The sequence below is a fragment of the Procambarus clarkii genome, chromosome 74, assembly GCF_040958095.1.
Source record: "Procambarus clarkii isolate CNS0578487 chromosome 74, FALCON_Pclarkii_2.0, whole genome shotgun sequence".
Classification (NCBI taxonomy): domain Eukaryota; kingdom Metazoa; phylum Arthropoda; class Malacostraca; order Decapoda; family Cambaridae; genus Procambarus; species Procambarus clarkii.
In genome coordinates this window covers 28,654,807-28,682,539 of record NC_091223.1, presented here as the reverse complement: position 1 = coordinate 28,682,539, position 27,733 = coordinate 28,654,807, and the positions used below count along the sequence as shown (strand labels likewise).

General features: G+C 41.8%; 2 protein-coding genes across 2 annotated transcripts; both read right to left on the bottom strand.

The window, feature by feature from the left end:
* Nucleotides 1-16,873: 16,873 nt before the first annotated feature.
* LOC138356869 (protein rtoA-like) lies at nt 16,874-17,563 on the bottom strand. The gene has a single exon (XM_069313217.1). The coding sequence runs from the start codon at nt 17,561-17,563 to the stop codon at nt 16,874-16,876; it is 690 nt and encodes a 229-aa protein (XP_069169318.1).
* Nucleotides 17,564-23,949: 6,386 nt separating this feature from the next.
* Nucleotides 23,950-27,591, bottom strand: LOC138356868 (protein rtoA-like). Its single transcript, XM_069313216.1, has 2 exons — nt 27,553-27,591; nt 23,950-24,675 (listed from the first exon to the last, which is right to left on the bottom strand). The coding sequence occupies exons 1-2, from the start codon at nt 27,589-27,591 to the stop codon at nt 23,950-23,952; spliced, it is 765 nt and encodes a 254-aa protein (XP_069169317.1).
* Nucleotides 27,592-27,733: the final 142 nt, after the last annotated feature.

The window sequence follows — 27,733 nt, the reverse complement described above, 5'->3', positions numbered from 1 at the left end:
TACACAGATTTTGCAGAGGCATTGGACAAATGTGACCATGGAGTGATTGCACACAAAATGAGGGCAATGGGTATAACTGGTAAAGTAGGACGCTGGATACTCAATTTCCTGTCGAACAGAACACAAAGAGTAACAGTTAATCAAGTAAAATCGAGTCCGAGCGCATGTAAAAGCTCTGTACCTCAAGGTACAGTCCTTGCACCACTGCTGGTCCTTATTCTCATATCAGATATAAACAAAAATACCAGTTACAGCTTCGTGTCATTCTTTGCAGATGACATAAAAATCAGCATGAAAATTTCCTCTGCTGAAGACATTGAAAATCTACAAACAGATATTAACAATGTTTTCGATTGGGCAGCAGAAAATAACGTGATGTTTAACTGATAAATTCCAGTTACTCAGATACGGCAAAAATGAGGTTCTGAAAGAAAATACAGGATACAAAACACATTCAAATCTGCCCATTGTAGGAAAACAGTATGTCAAGGATCTGGGAATAATGATGTCCGACGACCTAACGTTTAGGGATGATAACCAAGTAAGTATTGCGTCAGCCAGAAAAATGATAGGAATAGATTACGAGAACCTTCAAGTCCAGAGATCCCATCACAATGGTTGTACTCTTCAAATCACTTGTGTTGTCCCGTCTTGAGTACTGCTCAGTACTCACTTCCCCTTTCAGAGCAGGAGAGATTGCTGAAATAGAGGGAATACAGAGAACATACACGGCACGCATTGACGCGATAAAGCACCTAAATTATTGGGATCGTCTCAAAGCTCTCCAAATGTACTAACTAGAAAGGAGACGAGAGAGATGCCAAATACAGAGAACACTGTATAAACATCAGAGGTCGCGGTTGTTCAACGTCCTACCAGAGAGCATTAGAAATATTGCCGGAACAACCGTGGACATCTTCAAGAGGAAACTAGATTGTTTTCTTCAAGGAGTGCCGGACCAACCGGGCTGTGGTGGGTATGTAAGCCTGCGGGCCGCTTCAAGCAACAGCCTGGTGGACCAAACTCTCACAAGTCAAGCCTAGCCTCGGGCCGGGCTTGGGAAGTAGAAGAACTCCAAGAACCTCATCAAGCAGGTATCACTACCAACTCTCCCTCGCCACCACCACCACAACCACCACCAACTCTCCCTCACCACCACCACTACCACTACCTCCACCAGCACCACCACTACCTTCACCAACACCACCACTACCACCACCAACTCTCCCTCACCACCACCACCAAGTCTCCCTCGCCACCAACACTACCACCACCACCACCACCACTACCACTACTACCACTACTACCACCACCACCACCACCACTACAAGCACCACCATCACCACCAACTCTCCCTCAGCCTGAACTGTGAACCATTAGGAGAGAGTGATATCATCACCCCTGTGATAAAGCAGGATAGCGAGGCCCAGGAGGAGGATACTTTCCACAATGGTCCTTACATCAAGAGACAAAAGGTCTAATGTACTACAGGAAGGGTGGAATGGGCAAGGTCTCCATGGAGGGGATAGTCTGGAAAAGAATAGATAGGTGATATGATTATTTGGAGGGTTGATTAATGTAATGATGCGTAGATCAGGGGAGGGGAGAGTAGATTAGCGGATGTGTGGGTAGATTTGTGATAGGGAGGGTAGAATGCTGTAAGGGAGAGTAGTAAAGGCAGGACAGTTGGAACAGTGTTAAGGGAAGGGATCTACTATGCGCCAAGCAATTACTACTATATAGCCCTTGGAAGGGGTCCGGATAAGGATTTGGGATGGGACATGGGAAAAAATTTAGATGGGAAAGGGGGCAAGGAATGGTACCCAACAATTTGGACGGTCCGGGACTGAACGCCGACCTGCATGAAGGAACACCGCCGCTCTACCGTCCAGCCCAAGTGGTTGGGCCAAACAAGAGCAGAAGAGAGACAATATAAAGTATTGTAGATCAGTCCACGTTGATGATGCTGCTACTGGCTGTAACATAACTCCTCCTCTTCTCCGCTTGTTTACCATACTTTATGAAGAAAAGGAAATACGTCAGCCCCTTCCTCCAACCCCCCCCCCCCCTATCAAAATACTAGATTTAGATGTGAAAATATAATTAAATTATATGAGATGACAAGTTGTGTGTGGAGATGAAAGTAGCGTAAAGAACATGCCGCGGGAAGACCTCTGGCGGAGAAAGCTCTTCTATTTTAGGACAAAATAATCCACATTGTTGGAACACCTCCGCCAGGGGCGCCACCAGCAAGGTCAGTACGGTAATGGCAAACATATTCTGTCTCTTGCCGTAATGAGGAGCCTATGCCATCCTCGACGGCTCTGTCTGATGGACGGCAAGTCTCCTGTCTTAGTCTGAATAATTATAGCAGGGCGCCAAGTTTGGAAGTATCCATTTTCGCTTCCTGATTAAAACCGTCAAGTCCATCTCTTCAGTTGATTTGAAACAATTGAGAATGAGAAAATTGACAGGAGCCGTGATGAGGATTCAAACCTATACGCTTGTGTTCCCAGAAGCACCGTGCACGCTATAGGCACCATCATTTTATCACCATAATGTGATGCCACTGACAATGGAGAATATTCTGTAAGACTAAACCTAATAGGACCAACTCCTGCTTCATTTCAGAGTGAACCAAGGCTGTGTACTAAGTCTGCGGAAAAAACGTAAAAACAAAAATTATTTATGGAAATATATAATAGTTTTTGAAAGAGAATATTACATTCAAATATTATTATATAAGACATTCTCTACTGTATTCGTTCAAATAATGAGTGACGTCATCACCACCAGTAAGACTTCAGACTGGGAGTAAGCAATGTTGATGTTGTGCATGAAGATGTTATTAGAGATCAGAAGTTGTTATTAGCGATCAGAAGATGTTATTAGCGATCAGAAGTTGTTATTAGCGATGTGAAGATATTATTTGCGATCAGAAAATGTAATTTGCGATCAGAAGATGTTATTAGCGATGTGAAGATGTTTTCTGCGATGTGAAGATATTATTTGCGATCAGAAAATGTTATTTGCGATCAGAAGATGTTATTAGCGATCAGAAGATGTTATTTGCGATGTGAAGATATTATTTGCGATCAGAAAATGTAATTTGCGATCAGAAGATGTTACTTGCCATCAGAATGTTATTAGCAACCAGAATATGTTCTTAGCGATCAGAAGATGTTTTCAGTGATCAGAGGATGTTCTTAGCGATCAGAAGATGTTCATAGCAACCAGAAGATGTTATTAGCGATCAGAAGATGTTACTAGCGATCAGAAGATGTTATTAGCGATCAGAAGATGTTCTTACCGATCAGAAGATGTTATTAGCGATCAGAAGATATTATTAGCGATCAGAAGATGTTCTTACCGATCAGAAAATGTTATTAGCGATCAGATGTTCTTACCGATCAGATGTTCTTACCGATCAGAAGATGTTCTTAACGATCAGAAGATATTATTAGCGATCAGAAGATGTTCTTACCGATCAGAAGATGTTATTAGCGATCAGAAGATGTTCTTACCGATCAGAAGATGTTATTAGCAGATCAGCTTGCAGACCAATAGTGTGTTGGAACTTATCAAATTATGTATAAAAGACAATTATTTCAGTTTCAATGGAAACTCAGTTTCAAGCAAACATTTGGAATGGCAATGGGCCTTCCCCTTTCCCCAGTTTTGAGCAATTTGTACATGGAGTTCTTCGAAACAAAACTCTTATTCAGAACTATCCACTCTAATGAACAAATCCACAAGGACCATGACGAGGATTCGAACCTACGTCTGAGAGCATCCCAGACGCTGCCTTAATCGACTGAGCTTCGACATGGATAAGAATTGCAACCAGAAATTCTACTGAATGTGTCTCGGAGAGGCTGCAGGATCCAAGAAAATTCAGTAGAATTTCTGGTTGCGATTCTTATCCATGTCGTAGCTCAGTTTATTAAGGCAGCGTCTGAGATGCTCTCAGACGTAGGTTCGAATCCTCGTCATGGTCCTTGTGGATTTGTTCATTTGATACATCACGCTATTGTGATTTCTGTGTGTATCCCCTCTAATGTTGTTTGGTTTAGGTATGTCGATGATATTTTGTGCTTGTGGCCGAGTGACCAGGACCAAATATTTTTTTAATGAACTTAATTCTTTGGTACCTTCAATAAAATTTACATGTGAGAATGAGGAGAATGGAACTCTTCCGTTTTTGGACATTATGATTCATAGTCAATAGAAGGTTAAAATTCAATGTATATAGGAAACCTGTCAACGTGGGGTCGTTTGTTCATTATTATTCGAATCATTATAGTAAAGTTAAATAGGCAGTATTTTCAGGAATGTTTCTTCGAACTTTGAGGGTATGAAGCCCCTTAGTTCTTTGAAAACGCAATAAATTTAATAAAACCTTGAAACGACAAGAGCTAGAAAGTATTTCTGAAATATTTGTTAATTTTCTTAAACCAAACATTCCATTTCAGTCTCATATCATTAATAATCTGCAGAAATATAAAAACAACATACGTTCTGTAGCTCGCAAGAGGACTCCATTACACAAAAAGAAATCTATACTAACTTCTCGCAGGGGCGGGGCAATACTAGCAGCCTTACTCCTTCTTGCTGTGTCATTAATTACATCTCTAATAAAATAAGGTTTATGGTGCGATAATTTTGTGTCATTCCACTCGCAGCTGCTGAAAAGTATCTTTTTAAAGCAAACAAAACTGCAGCTGTTGAGGCTACCAGGAACCTGACCTCACCAATTAACGAAGACAATAGAGCCGGAGGTTTAACCCTACAGCCGTCCACTGAGAGCAACAACAACACTTATCCTAGTGAAAGTGGAAATAGCAGTAAGGGTAAGTAAGAGTATATCCGTCCCTTACAGGCCCATATCCGTCCCTTACAGGCCCATATCCGTCCCTTACAGGCCCATATCCGTCCCTTACTGGCCCATATCCGTCCCTTACAGGCCCATATCCGTCCCTTACAGGCCCATATCCGTCCCTTACAGGCCCATATCCGTCCCTTACAGGCTGCCCACGCCCCTCCCACCTGCAAAAAGCACCCTTCAGTGACACTCCACCTCGCTGCGCCAATTGAAACAAAACAAATAATAATAAAGAGCCATTACCAGCTGAAATGCGGGTATTCATGACCGGCAACAAGAAGGAGAAGAACAGAAGCAGCAGGGCGGTCTAGATGATTTAATTAACGTTCGTTTCAAGATAGACGACGTTCCTTACGTTAAGTCTTTAATTCAACTGTTCAGAGAAAATTCTGATATTGTCTGGGATTCGAGGGGAAATTTATTAAGCCCCATACAGAATTTAAATATTTTGGATATAATTAAAAAATTGAAGTATTCTAAGGCACTCTCCAGAAAAAGTAAGTTGTCAGATGTATGAACATTATTGAAATTCGTCCGAATGGAGCCGATCTTCATACGAAATTATCGCGCGAGGTATCAGCTCGAAGGGTGCGCTGTTGTGTACAGACTAGTCTGGGAGGCATATTAAACACCTATAGAAGTGATATCAAATTAGTTACTGAAGAATTATCGTGGAGGAAACATCGCATTTGGCCGCTGTGGAAGAAAAGAAAAAGATTATTATTATTGCAGAGACTCGTGACCACAGAAAGTTATCACTCTGATGCGAGTCATAAGTGTAGTGTAATTTCGGCGCTGTGGAAAGCCTATGACCGATATATGATGAGTGCACCAGAAGAACGATTTTGTAATTCCTTTAACGAGGGCAGTTAAAAATATGCTTCTTATTCTCAAGAAGAAATTTTGGCTGAAATACGAAGAGTGGAACAATTAACCTTCAGGTGCCGTGATTTGATCACATCGTTTGAAGTGTCCCGAGGCTTATATGAAAGTTTCTCTACACCTGTGGAGGAGGAGGGGCCTTGAACTTTCCCCCTTCTCTCTCCCCCTCACACCATCCCCACATATTCCCTACTGTGACCCGTCGTATACCTAAGCCCTGGCTCACGCTGTGGTGTTAACATTCGAACAAGTGTGGACAGTTCTCTCTACCCCCATCCATCATGTCAGTTTCTTCCAAATTGCAGCTAATCGAGGGGGGACTTCCTCGACGTCGAACTCCTGCGCGGTAATGACGTAATGACGTCCTCACGTACGAACTCCCAGCCACTATAGTTAGTCCCTATGGACTCTCCTCATCGCTCTGGCACGCCTACCCCTACGCAGCAATTGAACGGACGCCTCTTTCCTATGTGAATAGGGCCGTCATATCGTCTCGGGACTCCCCCGGTGACGTTGTGATGAGACCAGCCCCACCTCCAACGAATCATATACACTCAGACCTAAATGAAGGTCGCTTCCCTGGTACTGCTGCGCTCATCTCGACGTTCGGCAAGGGGCCCCCGATTGAGAGTAATCTCATAGAAAGGGAACAAATGGTTCGCAGTAGTGATAGACATTACACACAGGGTCTCTGTCTTGACACGGCCCAGAATCGAAAATTCTGGCTCAAGGCCAACTAACTACTTAGGGAGGCTGGTGGTGAATTTCGAGGACTGTAATCGAATAGTCCTCCCTTACGGCATTGGTGCATCTCGTGATTCAATAAATGACTGGATGTCTACTTTCGAGGAAATGATGGTGAATTTGCAGAGGGCGCTCAGGAGTCGCAACTGCGACCTGATCATCGTTCGTCCCTCAATCGCTGGGGGGAAGTGGACCAGCTGTGCCTATTCCCAGTAAAGATCCTTCCAGTCCAGACAACTCCACTACCTTTTCCTTCGACGACGGAACCATCACAGGAGAAGATCCATCACTGACTTCAGCATTAGAAAAAGTCAAACCTTCCTCTGCAAAAAAAAAAACACTAACGGAAAACACAAAACTCAAGAGGAGTCTTCACAGGATGCCGACCTCTTCATTTCAACTCCCGCAATCAAGAACCGCAAATAGTTATATGTACTAATATAAACTTTGTATTAATAAAGACTCTACGATACCTTAAAGTATTTATATTATGCCTCTATACACTCACACACTCACCTGTGGATTGACGGTTGAGAGGCAGGACCAGAGAGCCAGAGCTCAACCCCCGCAAGCACAATTAGGGGAGTAAACACACACACACACACATACCCACACACACACACGAGAGTATATATATAACAATGACATGTTATCATTGAAGTTAGTTTCATCCCCACCACAATGGCAGTTGAGTACTTTATACATCTTACCAGTCTAGAAAATACTGACATTTATCACAAAACAGCCTCTGCATTTCAGAATAACATCCCACCGTGACACTTAAATGTAGCTATCATATATGAAATGCTGCCTTTAAATATGTTAGTACCGAGGAAAATTAATGCACTTATAAAAGATGATGTACGCTCATCAGTTGACTTTTATGATGCAATTGATAAATCTGAAATTGAACATATAATATACACGTTTATGCCCAAGCAAGATATACTTTCACGAGATGTAAGGAATATGGTGTCTGAATTTAACTGTGGGTGGTGGCTTGTCACTGACAGGGTGACGTTTGACTTAGCCATGGGGACTTTTCGCCCTCCAGTGAAGAGGACATTTTCGGCTGGTCTGGCATTTATGGTGTCGGTGGACCATCCGTTGGTTGGTGTCACCCTGGTGGATGTGCTACATGTGCAGCTGTCGGACCTGGTGGGCATCCAGCTGCTTCAGGGCAACCATTCTGTGGTAAAGTTCCACCTCCAGGCTGCCTTCCAGGCATTTTTCGAGCAGTGTGAGGGGCATGTTTACCCTATGCCAGATACTGCTGGTTCTGTTAAGGTAGTGAATCTTAGTGTCACCTTGACGTCTGTGACGGTGCATGGTGCCCCCTTCAAATTTTTTGGACGACTTTTTAACCTCCTATTTTGATCGATTTGGGACAGTGTTAAGTATTCGTTGGAACAAGGTCCTTGCCGGGCACTGTGTTGGTATGCTTGACGGCTCTCGCACCCTGACGATGTAGTGCACCATCGTTGATGTCCGTGTTGGGTTACACGCTCCGCTGCCTGTATTGGAGTCAACCGCGCACCTGTTATCGGTGTGGTTACGAGGGTCATCTGACTGCAGCATGCGACGTGGGAGCGACTGGTAGGGGCATGTTTTTCGTACGGAGGATTTTCCGCCCCTGTTGCGTTTGGACGGTTTTGAGGACTGTGCCTGAGGCGGTTGATTGCCTGTCTGCTGCTCCGCCTGTTGAGGAGAGTTCTACAGCCTGTGCGACACGTCTGGTACCTGCTGTGGCCCCTGGGGTTGTTGAACCGGTGTGTGTGTGGGTGTCAGGCCGTCGCCTGCACTGCGTGTAGTGCGGGATGCCCCGGTGGAGGTTCATATCCCACCCCTGCCTGTGGATGTGGTACCGGCTCCCGGGGACGCGGGTTCTGCTGTTTTTGAGGGGGGCTTCGTCAGGGGGAGGTGCCTGCCATGCCTGTGTGTGTTGGCGACTGTAGTTCTGCTCTTTCCATCCCTTTGCAGAAGCGTGCGCATCGGTGTTCTGAGAGCTGTTTCCCTGGATGAAGTGGATAGTGCGGACGATGTGGCCTCTGTGGACTCTTCGGACGGTGCGGGTGTGGCCTGTGTGGATGTGAAGATGGTCGCCGTGCCTGCGGAAGGGCCTACTGGGGGTGGTGTGATACGGCGTGTCTCAAAGCATTCGCGGTGGGCTCGGAGTGTGTCTCCCCTTCGTGGTGTGCCTTGGGAGCAGGTGAGGGAGTATGGTTCTCTGGCGTCCCTAGCTGTGGATGTTGGTGCTGTGCGGGGCTCCGAAGTTGCTGCCTGTGCCCCCCACCCTCCTGCGTCTCCTGCTGTTGGATCCCCATAGTGGGGGGGGGGGGGTTGCCCTTGATGATCGGGACCGCGTCGTGGTGTTGCGGAAAGATGTGCGCCAGGAGGCCTTGGCTCCTGTGCTCTGTGATGAGGTCGATGCTGCACCTGCATCCCCTGCGGTTCCCCCTCCTTCGTTGCCCTGGTCTGGGGGAAGCCTAGTTCCGACTGCTGGGGTCGTGCCCTCTGAGGGTCTGGTGTTGGGCCCTTATCGGAATGCTCGAGTGCTTCCGATCCCGTGGTGCTCATCCACTGTCTGGGTGTCGCGGGTGAAGGAGTTTGTTTATAGGGTGCCGGATAGGATGTCTCAGCCGAGGGCACCGCCTGGTAGCCGGGTGTCCCCTGACACGTGGGTGATTTGGGATGCGTACTGCTTGCGCTTTCCATTACACAAGTTTCTGGAGAAATATTAGTTAACGTCTTGCGCACACCGCTCCGCCGTGCGTGGATCAGCTGCCACCGTGAACTCGACACTCCGCCCTACGGTGCGGCAACTCTCCCTCTAGTGTCCGGCTCTGTTTTTGTCGCCACTCCTCTCTCTACGGCCCGACACATCTAACACTTTTGACTTTCTTCTCCTCCTCAACATCAACGCTTCTCCCTACATCTGTCCTGGTGCAGTCATCGGGAGGGTAAACCCTTCATGCAAACTGCACCTATTCTCAAGAAGAAGAAGAAGAAGGACTTAACTGTCAAATGAAAACAGATATGCAGTTAGGTTTTGAAGATGATATTAATAAATATTTTTCAGATGTGGATACTATTCTCTCTTATGACTCAACATTGGAAAGAGTACTGTTATCCTCTATAATTAAAAATTGCGTCCCCTGTGAACACTTAGCAAATCTTATCGTCGCTTAGAGTTCACTTTAAAGACAGAATGGAAAGAGTGCTTGGTTTTTTATTTTGACCAAAAATATGCTCTTTATCAATCTCGTAAATAGTAAATACTGAGACTGTATCAAAACAAATTGCTTTGTATCCATCAGACACTGATGGGAGATGCGATTATTTTATGGTGTACTGTAATGTCATTGAACCACAAATCTTTAACAGTCAATCTGTCAATATATTAGATGCTTTCAGCTTTCAAGATTCTTGTGCCAAAGGTGCCCTGCCTCTTATGTATAAATCTCTCAATACCAACATTTTAGATAAAATCAGTATTAAGATCACTGGTCAATTTGGTCGGTTGGTTAGTTTTGAGGGTGGGCACTCAGTCAAAGCCATTTTACACATACGTCCCAAATTATAATAAATAGACTCGCTTCTGTCATATGTTAGTTATTAAATAAGCTACCTCCTCCATGAGAATACCTTTTCATCCACTGACTCAGAAAAAATTTCTGGACTTATTTGGAGTCCACCCCGGGAAACATGGATGGGGTTTGGATGACACGTGTGTTCCAGGCACCTTATCATCATAGAGGGGGGGAATTTCTAAGTGCACTGGCTGGGATGGCGCGCAGGGCAATACCATTTCTAATGCGCAGTATTGCCCCGAGCGCAATTGATTTTGGAAAAAATGTACTGGATGATTTATCAAGTGGGAGACGAGATGTAAAGACCTCTGTTCAGACTCATAGTGCAGTAGCCCTTAAGGGGGTTGCCAAGGAGATAATAACGGGAGGTAGGGTTAACAAAAAGAGAGTCATTAAGCTACAGCAATCTAGGAAATCTTCAGATAAAAATGCCAATTACAGAGGTGCACAACCAAAGTCGTGTATCAGCTATAAGAATGACATATTCTCTATAAGTTAACCAAATTGACATCTTACCTGTTAACCTTCCTCTAAATCAGCATTTAAGGGACAATTACTTGGAATTTCGCGTCCCATGTGCTCAAGGGGCATTTATAAACTTATCGAATATTGTTTTAGATTTTAAAGTATCTTTAACTAAAGAGGATGGGTCCACTAAACTAGCAGCTGAAGATAATGTGGAATTTATTAATGGGTTGTCATATACAGTATTTAAAAGAGTGCAAGTCTTTTTAAGTGAACAAGTGATTGAATCTAATTTTAATTTCAATTACTGGTCTTTTATAAAAGTAATTACGTGCATGCGAACCTCAAAGAAGGCAATGCTGGGTCGAATTCGTGCCTTTTGCAGTGATAGGAAGGGAAGTGGCATCGTTAATAAATTTACTGACACCTATTATACTAATGCGAATGAGAAAGAGAAAGATTTTATTAACGACTCTAAAACTAATGGGCTATCAATGTGTTTTCCCTTAGCCCTGGATATTTCTACCCTGAATCAGTATGTCTTAGATAATATTGATTTACATCTAAGAATCCGAAATTTCCCCCCAAGCTTAGATTCTAAATTCGAGCACTGCAGATGCCTCTGAATTTAGAGTCCATTTGGATTATGCGAAATTTTGGGTGACCCGTGTTTTTCCTTACCCATCTGCCTATCTTGCTTTGAATAACTCTTTGGCAGCTTCAGCAAAATGTGTAACATATCATTACAACAAAACACTATCTTAAAACTATGTCCTAGCAGCGATTCAGACGAGTCTCTTGATTGATCAGCCCTGGTCTCACGTCGTATATCATAAATTATATATGGTTGTAGTCCCAATGAGCGCTTATGTCGGTGAATATGCCGAAAATGGTTTGTATTTCAAAAATGATAAGAAAAGTAATATAGATATTTATGTAAATAATATCGCCGTATATAGTATTTCGAGTGAATTTCAACATCATTATTCGTGAATGTATTATGAAACAATGCGAGCGATAGGACTGGAGAATGATTCCATTTTTAAAAACAAACCTTTTAATAGAGAAAGATCCGTATTTGTATTTAGCCAAACTGCATTAGAAACAAGAGATGCTCATGTTTCGAAACGACCAGGATTTTATCAATTGACCACCAAAAAACTGTTTTTTTTTATGTGCGTGCTTAAAACAACAAAATAATTAATTGTTAAGACATTAATTTAAATTTACAACACAAACTTGGATAACAAGTGTTTTATCTGGGATGTTATAATGCCGAAGAGATTATGCAGATAGATATTTTAAAACAAACAAATATGAAACCGATTGTCTTTATAGCTAATATTTTACCTAGTGACAGCAAAATATATATTTGGGGCACTGGGTGTGAATGTACTTAGATATTCACACTCGTCATTTATTCTTTTTGACAGTTTTGCTCAATGTCCAGAATTTTATAGTCCTTATTTTATAAAATTTATTGAAAAACATAATGTTAGAGAAGGGCATACATCACTGTATATAATCCAGAGTGATTTTTGTCTCACTTATGGATTATATTGCATCATGTTTGAACATAAAGTTAACCACCTGGGATTAAATTCAACCTTGCTATATTTGAAAAATATATTTTCTATAGTACTTTCAGACTTAAATGATAAACGTGTTCTATCATATGCCAGACATTATTTACCAATGAAGCAGCCTTGTGAGAGAACGTTTCACAGAGGTCTAGCTATTGGGTCTTATCAATAGTGCAAACGATTCTTGTGTGAGACACAACCACATGTTGATGTATAATTCTTATTTATATGAAATAAGATATATACCTAGCATATAATAAGTACAGTGGAGACGTAGAAAGTGTAAAGAGGGTGAGGAATGTGGGGTTACTTGCTTCTCCTCCCATAATAATAAGGGGGGGGGGGGGATGCGCGGGGTCCTCTGGTATATAAAATCCCGAGACGTGACAAGAGCCTTCGCCATACAGAAGACTGCTGTTTGAGAATTTGGGCAACCCACAACAGCAACACGATGCCCGTCCACAGGTGGTCACCCTTGAGGCCCCTGGTGAGTACTGTTTCTTTAAATTGTTTGTATGAGTAATGGTCATCAACTAATTTTATAAAGGAGAGAAATGTTACCATCCTATATTTATAATGTAAATCTCTCTCTTTTCAGCTAATTTTACTGGGTCTGTTTGTAGAGTTGTGATTCTACAGGGTAGTTCTATGCTGGAAAGTTCGCTGCTAAGTGTGAGTTTTCAGTTATATATATATATATATATATATATATATATATATATATATATATATATATATGCGAACAAGCCTAAATGGTCCCCAGGACTATATGCAACTCACACCCCAGAAGTGACTCGAACCCATACTGCCAGGAGCAACGCAACTGGTATGTACAGGAAGCCTTAATCCACTTAACCATCACGACCGGACATAAGAAAGTGATAGCCGAAGCTATTTGAACCACTTCCCCGCCGGCACTCGGATGGTAATCGTGGGCATAGCATTTTATCAAATCACCTCATTCTTTGGGGCACACGTGAGGAACACAAATGCGAACAAGCCTGAATGGTCCCCAGGACTATATGCAACTGAAAACTCCCACCCCAGAAGTGACTCGAACCCATACTACCAGGAGCAACGCAGCTGGTATGTACAGGAAGCCTTAATCCACTTGACTATCCGGTCGTGATGGTCAGGTGACCGTCACTTGAGTGATGGTCAAGTTTGAGGGGTTACACCCCTCAAACACCGATGCCTCAATCCAGGTAAGCACAAATAGGTTACACCCTTAACATGTTTGACTATTGAGAGGTGGGTCCAAAGAGTCGAGAGACAGGGGTCCAAGAACTGCAGCTCAACCCCACGTAAGCACAATTAGGGTTACACACCTCAAACCCCGAGATGAGTACAAACAGGTTAGCTTGCACGCACACACAAAAAACGTTCTTCCACTGAGAGGCGGAGCCGAAGAACTGAAGCTCAACACTTAAGCACAACAACTAGGTGAGCTCACACACACGCATGCGCGCACGCACACACAAAAAAACAGACATCTGCTTAGAGGCAGGGCCCAAGAACTGAAGCTCAACTCTACCTAAGCACAATTAGGGTTACACCCCACAAACATTGATGCCTATCACTGATAATCACATTTAATCAGCTATTAAGCACTGATAATCACACGTAATGTATGCACAAACTTGTTCCTAGATAACATATCTGATAAGAACCACTATTACATCAGATCTTAGTGCGACAAAAACTGGGTCGCCCCTGTCAATTTTGAAACTACCTCAGATACCGTGTATTAGGGCTAGGATGGTTAGGTTGATTTAGGTTTCATTAGCAACCGAAATACAATACCTTTTCCGTTTTGTCCAATTCGATAGTATTAAATTATACTTTCTAATTATCCATTACATTTAACTATGTACTATGGTTCACCTCGTCACTATAAGCACCTTCCGATGGGCTCAATAATCACCGGTGCCTGTACCTTCTAGGAATTATATTGCTGGGACAGTTGTAAGTTGGCTTCCTGATAATAACATTTTTAACATTGTGGGACGATGGTTCTGGAGCTCCGACGATTATTAAGGAGCATGTACTAAGCTGGGAATAGCCGAGGTTGAGTGAGCATCGTGATGAGCACGATGGCTACACTGCCAACACTGATGAATACAACAGTAAGAGGGAGCAGATGCCCCACACCCAGGGTATTCTTCCCACACGAGTAAGAATTTTAACTACCAGGCTTCAGGTGCTTTATTTAGTGGGTGTGCTTCCTTGTTCCACTGGTATGTGTCTTCAGGAGTGAGGATAATGGAAGAGTAAAAAAGCCTTTTCAATCCTGAAGATAATTTAGAACATTCTCAGTGAATAGAAGTCAAAGGGACAATTTTTGAGAATTTTAGAATTTCTCTGTTCTCTGTTCTTTGTTTGTTCTGTTCTTTCACTGTTCTTTTCTAGTTCATATCGCCACCTGGCAAGACTAAAACCGGTTATGGGCTGTTAATTATTCAGTTTCCTGGAAATATTCTTTACAATTAGTTTACAATTATTTTACAATCCCCAAATTAGTGTTTTGTGCCAACAAGCGAACAGGGAAAAGGAACGGTTCAATAATATCCCCATCCTGGCTAGGATTCGAACCCGAGGTTCTCTTGCTTGTAAGATGAGTGTGCTAGTCACTGCATCATTTGAAATATAGATTATCATAACCTAAGCAAACCTAACTTAATCAAACCTAACCAATGTTAACTTTACCTGATCTATCCAAGCTTAGCCTATCCAAACGTAACCCAACTTAAGGTGGGGTAGAAATATCCTAAGCTACTCTATCCCTTTGAGATGTATTTTTTATTGTCTTAATAAACATACTTGAACATGAACTTGAATCCAACCTAACTAAATTGACCACAACCTCCCTAAATTAACCCAACCTAATCTACGTAACTAACATGAACTTTACCTGCCCTAGCCTAACTTAACCTATCCTAACCTGACTCAGTCTAACTAAACGTAACATAACCTGTCTAAATTAACCTAACCTTACTTGACCCAACCTTTCCAGCCTTAACCTCACCTGATATAGCTTAAGTTAATCTAACCCAATCTAACCTAACCGAACCTAATCTAAGTGACCGAAAATACCCAAACCAAAAATAACCTAACCAAGAATAACTTAACCGAACCTAATCAAATATAACTTTCCTAACCCAACTTAATCTATCCTAATTTCACATAACATAAACTTACCAAGCATAACCCAAGCTAAGCGAACCTAACTTAACATAACCCAGCATATATTACCCTACTGTAATCAAACCTAGCCTAACGTAACCGTACCGAACCGTACTGAACCAAACCTAATCCAACCAAACAAAACCCAACCCAACCTAATCTAACCTAAACGAACCGAACCAAACCAAGCCAAACCCAGCCTAGCCTTGCCGAGCCAAAATACCCCGCTAACTGACGCACCCAAACGCGTCCCCTTAAGCCCCGAAACCATTTACCACACAAGGGCCAGATAAGAGAGGAGGGACCATTTTCTTGTCACGGGTCCAAGAAAGGAGAATTAATGGTTCTCCGCAAAGAATAATGATTTTAATTACCCTTTTGGCACGGCCAGTGGCGACTGGGAGGGTGATTGGCGCGTCCCGTGATGGATAGAGCAACCACACCGCTCTAATGGCGCTCAGGTATAGTGGAGGGTCACAGAACCGTGCGCTAAGGTCACTGGCAACGACGGTGACAACAAAGTCCAGGGTTACAACACCAACGGTGACAACAGAGTCCAGGGTTACAACACCAACGGTGACAACAGTGGCGAGGGTTACAACACCAACGGTGACAACAGTGGTGAGGGTTACAACATCAACGGTGACAACAGAGGCGGGGGTTACAACATCAACGGTGACAACAGAGGCCAGGGTTACAACATCAACGGTAACAACAGTGGCGAGGGTTACAACATCAACGGTGACAACAGAGGCCAGGGTTACAACATCAACGGTGACAACAGAGGTTAGGGTTACAACATCAACGATGACAACAGAGGCGGGGTTTACAACATCAACGGTGACAACAGAGGCCAGGGATACAACATCAACCGTGACAACGGAGGCCAGGGTTAAAACATCAACATGGACAACAGAGGCCAGCGTTGCAACATCAACGGTGACAACAATGGCCAGGGTTACATCAACGGTGACAACAGAGGCCAGCATTACAACATCACCGGTAACAACAGAGGCCAGAGTTACATCTCAGTGAGAACAGAGGTCAGGAATACAACATCAACGGTGACAACAGAAGCCAGGGTTACAACATCAACGGTGACAACAGAGGCCAGGGTTACAACATCAACGGTGACAACAGAGGCGGGGGTTACAACATCAAAGGTGACAACGGAGGTGGAGGTAACAACATCAAAGGTGACAACGGAGGTGGAGGTAACAACATCAATGGTGACAACATAAGTTCAGGAAAAATTGTCAGTTTAAGGATAATATATAACCTTTCTCTGTATATATATATATATATATATATATATATATATATATATATATATATATATATATATATATATATATATATATATATATATATATATATATATATATATATATAATTGACGACCACAAAACACGGATCATTTTTATGCGAAAAATCCACAGAAAATGTATTATAAAAAAGTTCCATATTAATATTTTAGTCCTGAGACTTTAAGTCTCTACTACAGGGATGGATCACCCACACAGTACTGTCGAGTCACGGCCACACTAGACACTAGTACCGTCACTAGTACTACTACTGTTGTTACTAGTACCGTCACTAGTACTACTACTGTTGTTACTAGTACCGTCACTAGTACTACTACTGTTGTTACTAGTACCGTCACTAGTACTACTACTGTTGTTACTAGTACCGTCACTAGTACTACTACTGTTGTTACTAGTACCGTCACTAGTACTACTACTGTTGTTACTAGTACCGTCACTAGTACTACTACTGTTGTTACTAGTACCGTCACTAGTACTACTACTGTTGTTACTAGTACCGTCACTAGTACTACTACTGTTGTTACTAGTACTGTCACTAGTACTACTACTGTTGTTGGTAGTACTACTCCTGTTGTTACTTGTACCGTCACTAGTACTACTACTGTTGTTGGTAGTACTATTCCTGTTGTTACTTGTACCGTCACTAGTACTACTACTGTTGTTACTAGTACTACTCCTGTTGTTACTAGTACCGTCACTAGTACTACTACTGTTGTTACTAGTACTACTTCTGTTGTTACTAGTACCGTCACTAGTACTACTACTGTTGTTGGTATTACTACTCCTGTTGTTACTAGTACCGTCACTAGTACTAAGACTGTTGTTACTAGTACTACTCCTGTTGTTCCTAGTACCATCACTAGTACTACTACTGTTGTTACTAGTACCTGTCGGAAAATCCGACACCATTTAATAATATCATACAGGCAGATAATATTGCTGTGTTGTATAAACAAGTTAACCCATAGAAAATGCAACTTGTAGTGGAATTTCCATCTATAGAAAATGGGATATCATTACCACATACTATTATAAATTCACCACCTATTATGGTGGGAATTATTCTTAAATACATTAGTCTTTGGACTTTACCATCATAAAAACATCTCATATAAATTAACTTAATTATCAGTATTAAAATAGAGTAAATGTGACCCTTCTATCACTTACTGACATCTGGACAATGTAGGCCAGTAGCGTCAGTGAGGGGGGAGTGGTCAGCCATTGTTATTGTTTAAGACCACAGAGTCGTGGAGCGAATTACGGCTCCTATAAATTCTCTTGGACGAAGTGTTATGGAAGATCAGAGTAGTGATCTGCCATCATCAACACGCTGTCATCAATCTCAAGAGAAGTGTCTTTCCGAAACCCGTTTATCTTTCATTTATGGCCATTAATGTCAGTAGATATAGGGTGGGCCGGTTAGATCACAAATGATCGACTCAAACAAGGTAATTAAGCCTAGGTCTTTATGGTTCCTTGTACAGTGTTTTCTCTGATATAGCTGTCATATATTAGGATTCTGGCTTCATAGCTAGCGCCCTTTTGACAGGTCAAGACGAGGAAGCATGCTTTGTGTACCAGTTACTGGGTGATGGAAGCTACCTCAAAGAGGATAATTTGGTGTCTACATCCTGGTTATACCTGGTGGACTAAGGCCTGCTGTACAATAAGATAAGGAACCTCTTCAATGTACACTAATGTGTAGTTAATACTGTAGTTTGATTGGCTGCATATATATATATATATTTAATATAAACCCCCCTAATGTGTAGAGGATCGATTTGTGAGATTATTGCAGAAATAAAGTCCACTTATCATCATACCAATTGCTATCAAAATATATAAATTAACGTAAATATAAATTCTATATAAATTCATATAAATTAAATAAATATAAATCTCACAGGTCGGTTCCCACATTAATTGGTCATCTTCGAACCGGATGACAGATTATTGGTCCTATGAACCCACATTATTGGTCATCTGCGAGTCGGATGACAGATTATTTGGTCATCTTAGTACCGGATGAACCAGTTAACCAGTGGATTCATTAAATATACTAGTGCAGTGTGATTTATACAAAGCCAGCAGTCAAAGACGGCGGCGTTGCCTCGTGCGAGCTCAGGCAACCCGTCCTCTTAAAAATAATGTCACTTTTGGCTCGTATGCGCGATATGGCTAAATTTGGACGTAATTTGAAATGAAATCGACTCACAAAAGTGACGTACTGTTCCGTTTTCTATTTGAGTCGTCCGGCGTACGCGCAGAGGTTATAAGAGGACTCTTTAAATTAACGTTTTTCATAACGTTTTGAAACTTTATGAGAATTTCCTGCCCACCTAACCTATCAGAGGACCCTTAACTTACTGTTGTTGAAAACAAAAATCCCAAATTTATTTTAATTTGTTTTTCATTTTCAAATTACGTCCAAATTCGGCCATACGGGCAAACGGCCAAAAGCGACGTTCTTTTTAAGAGGACAGGTTGGCTCAGGAGCCCCCCTCAGTTCATTTCAGCCTCATCAGCGGTTTCATATGGTCACCCACAAATTTGGTGGTGTGTTATTCCGTGAAATGACAGCGCTAATATTGAAGCCAGCCAAATTAGTGGCTGTGTCTTCGCGAGATTGTTCACGGATTTCGTGGTGTTAAATTTCGCGAGAGATTATCTACGAATTTTGTGGAGTTTATTTCGCGAGGTCACTAATAATATTTAATACTTCTTGATAATATTAGAAGTTTCATAGAGGCTATTATCAATAATTGTGTATATTATTTCTCCAAAATAGAGAATTATTTAATATATTGCCTAGTGTTCACAATATAATATTTACTAATTGCCAACCCACAACAGGGTAGGATATTACCATTTACTAGTTGAACTATTTATTGTTCATACTAGTCCCATTATTACCATAGTCTAGTGGTACTATATTAAACAACCTAGCACCATTAATGAATGGTGCAAACCCTATTTTGGGTGTAATTTTTATCAACTCGAGTTGAGTTGTGTATATATAATAATTTACTTATGATTATTACACCTTTGAGTGATTAATTAGTGTCTATACCATCCTAGGGTAATATAGAAGAGCTAACCTAAAGGTACTTCCATGACACTGGTTTATCACTCAAATCATTAGTGTGTATGATTGTATATATATATAATGTGTATTAATTTAGGTGCTAACCTCTAGTAGAGGTAGGATTACAGCCTAGCGAGTGCAGAAATTTTACCTTAGGCTACCATCAGTACTTGTTCAGTATTATGAGCGACCCAAGTACAAGCCCCACAAGGCTTCACCAACTAGCCAGTGTGGATAATGCAGGGAGAATGAGAAGAACCCTTGCAGGTCTTAAAGGCCACTTAACAAGACAGATCAAGAAATGTGAAGATTTGTCACAACAATCACCAGTTGATTATGCTGACCTGGAAAGCTATTATCAAGCAGCTGCAGGTAAATTTGAGCAAATCAAATGCCAAATAGCAACATATGTGGCTGAACTTGCCAACACCAATTTATCAGAAACAGAAATAGACGACATTATGGTTGATCTAGCGAATTATGAAGATCACACTCAGGCCACGTTACAGCCTTATGTCAAATTAATTGCCCAGAACAAGGCAACAACAACAGCAACAACAACAACAGTTGCATCTAATACGAGTCAAGCAGAAGCTCGACTCCCTCCAATTAATTTACCCACTTTCTCAGGAAAAGATGAGGAAGATTGGGATGAATTTTGGAACAAATTCGTTGACCTTGTAGACTCAAAACAATCTTTACCAAAGAGTAGTAAATTCTCTTATTTGCAAGGCCAATTATCAGGTGAGGCTAAAACAGTAGTATCCCATCTGAGATTAACTAATGACGGCTATGATCTGGCAGTAAAACTCCTCAAGGATAATTATGCTGATCCAGAAGTAAGAACATCACATTTAGTTCATGAGCTGTTGCATTTACCCCAACCGGAGACTTCAGCTGATTCACTCCAAGTCTTCAAGCTGGAGGTAGAATCATTGATCAATGCCCTCAGCCTGACAGCAGATACAAACGGGGCTGAGTGGGTCTTGAAAATAATTGTCCAGGAGAAAATACCTAGGGATATATAGAGACAAATGAGTGCTCATTACAATAAAAGCATCTTATCCATGAATGAAATATCTGAGGGTTTAAAGTCAGTAGTTCATCAATTACGAACACATGACAAATTAAAACCACCAAGTAAACCCTCAGAAACCAATAATAGTAAACCACAGAGTACCAAAGGTACTCCAAATCAATCTAGACAATATAATTCAACACCAAAGTGGAACAGTAGCAGTGTGGGCGTATATGCAGTGGGACCCTCCAAGCCTATAGTTACTGTGTCACCCAAGAACGTGACACCAAAGGGTACTGGAAGCTATGGAACATATTTGTTCTGCAATGAGAAACATTAAGAACATAAGAACATAAGAACAAAGGCAACTGCAGAAGGCCTATTGGCCCATACGAGGCAGCTCCTATTTATAACCACCCAATCCCACTCATATACTTGTCCAACCTGCGCTTGAAACAATCGAGGGACCCCACCTCCACAATGTTACGCGGCAATTGTTTCCACAAATCAACAACCCTGTTACTGAACCAGTATTTACCCAAGTTTTTCCTAAATCTAAACTTATCCAATTTATACCCATTGCTTCGTGTTCTGTCTTGTGTTGATACTTTTAATACCCTATTAATATCCCCTTTGTTATGTCCATTCACCCACTTGTAAACCTCTATCATGTCACCCCTAACTCTTCGTGTCATTCAATGTACCACTGCCCTAATTTTCCTGATAGTGATGCCCGTGTTGAGCGATTCAAAGATTTGCAACATTGCACGAGGTGCCTCAGGAAACATAACATCAACGACTGTGATACCCAATTACACACTTGTAATAGGTGTAACAAAGGTCAGCACCATGCAGCATTGTGCAGAGACACCAAAACAACGTCTCCAAACCCCAAGGTGGAAGATAGCATTCCTACCACAGTACAGTACTGCAAGGTGCAATAAACAAAGAGTGTCCAATCGGCAAAGTCTAAAGGTAATACGACTTTGCCTACTGCCCAAATTACCATCCTGAATAAGAGGGCCAAAGTCCATACCCGTGGGTTGTTTGACCAAGGGTCCCAGAGAACATATGTCACTAAAAAGTTGGCAGATGAACTACAATTAAGGCCTGTAGCCCAGATGTCATTCAATATCTCAGGGTTTGTAACAGATGCAGGACCTTAAGTCTACCAGGTGGTACAACCATCAGTACGTTTAGGCAGGTACGTCTGTAGAGTACAAGCCATTGTGGTGGACAAAATACCAGTAGACCTACAAGTTCAAGGTCTGAGAGCAACAGCCAAATTCCTGAGAAATAGAGGAATAAAATTGGCAGATAATATTAAGTCTGATCACCTCACCGACTTCGGTCTCCTTGTAGGGACAGACTATTGCCATCGATTCATTGGTAGCCCTACTAAATATCAGGGCATAACCATGTTAAATTCTGCAGGAGGTAAATTACTCTCAGGCCCAGTATCAAGCCTGAGGAGACCTATGGCTGCAGATATACAATACCAATAGAAATCTAAATTTGTCAGCTGATTATATTTCTCCAGTAGCATTATACTAAGGAGATTACAGCTGACTATACCAACAGAGGTTGAAGTTAGTATCATCATTTAAAGCTGAAGATGAGTTCATGAGGCCTCAGTGGCAAATCAGTGAACAGTAGCCTAAACAGCTACAAGTCACTGCGACCAATGTCACTGAACCCACTGCAGTCTCAGAACCATACTTTACTTTAATGATGAGCTATTCAATCTTCTGAATCAATTAACTAAATTAAACCCCAATAAATCTGATGACTGATTTGATACATTTATTATTTAATCAAGATGTATTCCATGGGCCTCAGTGTTTATATATCAGTGACCAGTTACCTGAACAAACTTCAAGTTAAATCTAATGTCACTGATCTCACTGCAGTCCCTGAATCATACTTGACTGTAGTACTTGATCACATTCAGTCTTCTGGGTTAAATAATATGTAATTAGGCTTGAATTTTAGCCTTTCAAGAGTTAACAGGGAATTGAAATCGCATTAGACTTCTAACCCCTGCAACTCTAGTACGGGACATCCATCCTGTATGAACAGACGCACAAATGTGTGATTACTAACTACTAACATCAAATTAATCTAATAATTCGAAGGAGGAGTATTGGTGTTCGTCTGTTCTAAAGAGGACTTCGACCCGTGAGCAGCCCCCCGGGGAATTATGTCGGAAAATCCGACACCATTTAATAATATCATACAGGCAGATAATACTGCTGAGTGGTATAAACAAGTTAACCCATAGAAAATGTAACTTGTAGTGAAATTTCCGTCTATAGAAAACGGGATATCATTACCACATACTATTATAAATTCACCACCTATTATGGTGGGAATTATTCTGAAATACATTAGTCTTTGGACTTTACCATCATAAAAACATCAGAATTAAAATAGAGTAAATGTGACCCTTCTATCACTTACTGACATCTGGACAATGTAGGCCAGTAGCGTCAGTGAGGGGGGAGTGGTCAGCCATTGTTATTGTTTAAGACCACAGAGTCGTGGAGCGAATTACGGCTCCTATAAATTCTCTTGGACGAAGTGTTATGGAAGATCAGAGTAGTGATCTGCCATCTTCAACACGCTGTCATCAATCTCAAGGGAAGTGTCTTTCTGAAACCCGTTTATCTTTCATTTATGGCCATTAATGTCAGTAGATATAGGGTGGGCCGGTTAGATCACAAATGATCGACTCAAACAAGGTAATTAAGCCTAGGTCTTTATGGTTCCTTGTACAGTGTTTTCTCTGATATAGCTGTCATATATTAGGATTCTGGCTTCATAGCTAGCGCCCTTTTGACAGGTCAAGACGAGGAAGCATGCTTTGTGTACCAGTTACTGGGTGATGGAAGCTACCTCAAAGAGGATAATTTGGTGTCTACATCCTGGTTATACCTGGTGGACTAAGGCCTGCTGTACAATAAGATAAGGAACCTCTTCAATGTACACTAATGTGTAGTTAATACTGTAGTTTGATTGGCTGCATATATATATATTTAATATAAACCCCCCTAATGTGTAGAGGATCGATTTGTGAGATTATTGCAGAAATACAGTCCACTTATCATCATACCAATTGCTATCGAAATATATAAATTAACGTAAATATAAATTCTATATAAATTCATATAAATTAAATAAATATAAATCTCACAGGTCGGTCCCCACAGTACCGTCACTAATACTACTACTGTTGTTACTAGTACCATAACTTGTACTACTACTGTTGTTACAAGTACAGTGACTAGTACTACTACTGTTGTTACTAGTACCGTCACTAGTACTACTACTGCTGTTACTAACACCGTGACTAGTACTACTACTGTTGTTACTAGTACCGTTACTAGTACTACTACTGTTGTTACTAGTACCGTTACTAGTACTACTACTGTTGTTACTAGTACCGTTACTAGTACTACTACTGTTGTTACTTACACCGTGACTAGTACTACTACTGTTGTTACTAGTACCGTTACTAGTACTACTACTGTTGTTACTAGTACCGTTACTAGTACTACTACTGTTGTTACTAGTACCGTTACTAGTACTACTACTGTTGTTACTTACACCGTGACTAGTACTACTACTGTTGTTACTAGTACTACTACTGTTGTTACTAGTACCGTTACTAGTACTACTACTGTTGTTACTAGTACCGTTACTAGTACTACTACTGATGTTACTAGTACCGTTACTAGTACTACTACTGTTGTTACTAGCACCGTCACTATTACTACTACTACTACTGTTACCAGTACTGTGACTAGTACTAATACTGTTGTTACTAGTACCGTCACTAGTATTACTACTGTTGTTACTAGCAACGTGACTAGTACTATTACTGTTGTTACTAGTACCGTTACTAATCTGTTGTTTCTAGCACCGTCACTAGTACTACTACTTTTGTTACTAGTATCGTCACTAGTACTATTACTGTTGTTACTAGTACCGTTTCTAGTACTTCTTCTGTTGTTACTAGCACCGTTACTAGTACTACTACTGTTGTTACTAGCACCGTCACTAGCACTACTACTCTTGTTTCTAGTATCGTTACTAGTACTATTTCTGTTGTTACTAGTACCGTTACTATTACTACTTCTGTTGTTACTATTACTGTTACTAGTACTACTACTTTTGTTGTAATGGTATATGCACACCATAGCCCCTTCCCCTTCCCCCTTTGCCCTTTCCCTTACCCCTTTCTCGTCTCCTTCCTCTTCCCCTTCCCTTCTCTCACTTGCCTTCCCTCCCTTTGGGTCATCCCTGTCTTTTGTCACGGTGTAACCCTCGGGGTCATAAACAGCTTGAAGCCACTTGCTCCCCTCGCTCTCCGTCCATCTGTCCAGTGACGAATTGAAAATAGTACCCCAGGGCTAATAAACTTGTGATCTCAAGTTACACGTGGGTACCCAGCCGGCAGTCCCTCAGGAAAGTCGTTGGTGTCTTCCCAGTTTTTGGAGTTTTCTGTCAAGAGGAATTGACCCTTATGGTCAAGCCTGATCGCGACTCTCTGTAGCTGTGAGCGTCGCAGCTATCAGTGTTAATTTCTCAGTATTCTACAACGCGACCGGCTGTGAACAAGTGTATGCTATGCAAACATCGAGTTCATTCAGTAACGTAAATAATTAATTTAACATTAATTTGGTTTAACTAATAATACTTATAATTATTTCCGAGCGCCGTTGTTAGCGTCAGGCGTTACGAATTAAAAATAATTGTTGAAGATATAAACATCGCTTCAGGGTTAAATTAACGATAACGGCATTCATTCCTAGCGCGCCTAAGATTTACAAGAAAATTTGAGAAGTTCAGTTAACGTAAAGTGTTGTATTAATTGTGCGCTGGTAAACAAGACTTAGATTATTTTCGATAAATAAAACAGAGTTGAAACTAACTTATTTACAATAAATTCTGTGTAGTTCCTTCACGAAAATATTAATTGTATAATTTCAGTATATTTTGTTCGAGAATTAGGCAATTATCAATTTTTCTAAAATTTATGTTGGATTTGCATTTAGAGACAAGAAATTCTTACTATAATTCTTTTTATATTTGCGTTACCAGTCCACTTCGAGTGTCAAATAAATATAGTGGAAATTAATTACATTTTTCAAATTTATTCTAGTAGTTCGATCATTTAATAATTAGCGTAACCTTTTTTATGTGGTTTATAAGTGCGCATATATATTTTATTCAACATCGTATACAGTGTTTTGTTTCACAAGTGATGATTAGTAGTCGATGCCGGTTGCGTATTTCCATCTGTCCGCATATAAATTTGACGAATGAGAGAAGAGGATAATAGGACTAAAGAATTCATTCATTGGTGTAGCGTAGTCAGCGACACTGACGCCGACAGCTGTCATCGTCTGTCAATAGGCGTAGGTGAATGATGGTTTTCCCTGGGGCTGTAGAACGTGGTGAACGACGTGAATGAAGGGTAGTTCCGATCTAGATGTTCAAGAGGTTTAACATAAAAGGTTAGGATATACCTTCGGAGATTATTGAGCGAGTGATTCGTTGTTGAGATCGGGGTTGTGTTAAAATTTCACCACAATCGCTTGTCGGGATCAGAACTTTGCCTGTTTTCCCCAGGTAGGGTTAGGTTGCGAGGTTTAGCGAGAATATGTCGTGTGATAAGTACATGAAGCTCAGAAGTAAAGGTATGGTAGACGACGAGGCTATCGGGGGAGCACCATCGACAGACCCTCACCTGGTGGGGGCAGGACAGACGTTAGCACTTGAGGAAGGACCCCAAGCGGACCCCACTGGAGGCCAATCGAACCCCATGGGGGGAGTAACGGATCCGGGTGCTCAAGGGGCGGCAGCCCTGGACGAAAGCAGGATTTCATTGGGGGGGCTCTTGCTCAGCCGTCATCACGATGATTGGTGAGGCGATCGGAAGTGATGGGGTTGCGGCCCCCACTATTAGAACATCCACCCCAGTTGTACAAAGAGTTCCCGGGGATGATGCCATTGCGGGTTGTCAAGGCCTGACGACTCCTGGACTTACGAACTTACACACACCACCCCCACAACCCCAACAACTTCAACAGTTACAACCCGACGCACAACAACAAGCCCTACAGATGCTACTACAGTTAATACAGGGACAAAACGGATTACAACAACAAATACAACAGATCGCACAACAACATCAGGTACAACAGGTTGCACAACAACAACATCAGGTACAACAGGTTGCACAACAACATCAGGTACAACAAGCGTCACAACAACAGGTACAACAGGTTGCACAACAACATCAGGTACAACAAGCGTCACAACAACAGGTACAACAGGTTGCACAACAACAACAAGTACACCAGGTTGCACAACAACAACATCAGGTACACCAGGTTGCACAACAACAACAACAAGTACACCAGGTTGCACAACAACATCAGGTACACCAGGTTGCACAACAACAACAAGTACACCAGGTTGCACAACAACAACATCAGGTACAACAGGTTGCACAACAACAACAACAAGTACACCAGGTTGCACAACAACATCAGGTACACCAGGTTGCACAACAACAACATCAGGTACACCAGGTTGCACAACAACAACAACAAGTACACCAGGTTGCACAACAACATCAGGTACACCAGGTTGCACAACAACAACATCAGGTACTACAGCTGCTACTACAGTTACTACAAGGACAGAACGGTTCACAACACTCACACAATCAACAACAGGGTCAACAACGACCTAATCAGAGTATTACCTCCAATAGTTACTTACCTGGGGTAGCGCCTTGGTCACTGGGGAATCCCTCCTCATCCCAATCCCAATCCTACACCAAACCCCTCATAGTTCCTTCCCCCCCTGGTCAGGCACCCCCTTACACTCCCAGTACTCGGTCCTTTACACCGGGACTTGTGGCGTCACTCCCGAAGTTGTCCTTGCCAAGGTTAAATTGTGC

What these genes read in the sequence shown, in the direction of transcription:
- LOC138356868 (XM_069313216.1), bottom strand. Translation starts at nt 27,591, where the DNA reads ATGAGGAGGGATTCCCCAGTGACCAAGGCGCTACCCCAG. An exon ending in TGACCAAGGCGCTACCCCAG is followed by an intron (nt 24,676 to 27,552) that starts GTAAGTAACTAT and finishes TGACGGTGCTAG; the next exon opens with AAACAACAGATTAGTAACGG.
- LOC138356869 (XM_069313217.1), bottom strand. Translation starts at nt 17,563, where the DNA reads ATGGTGTCGGATTTTCCGACAGGTACTAGTAACAACAGTAGTAGTACT.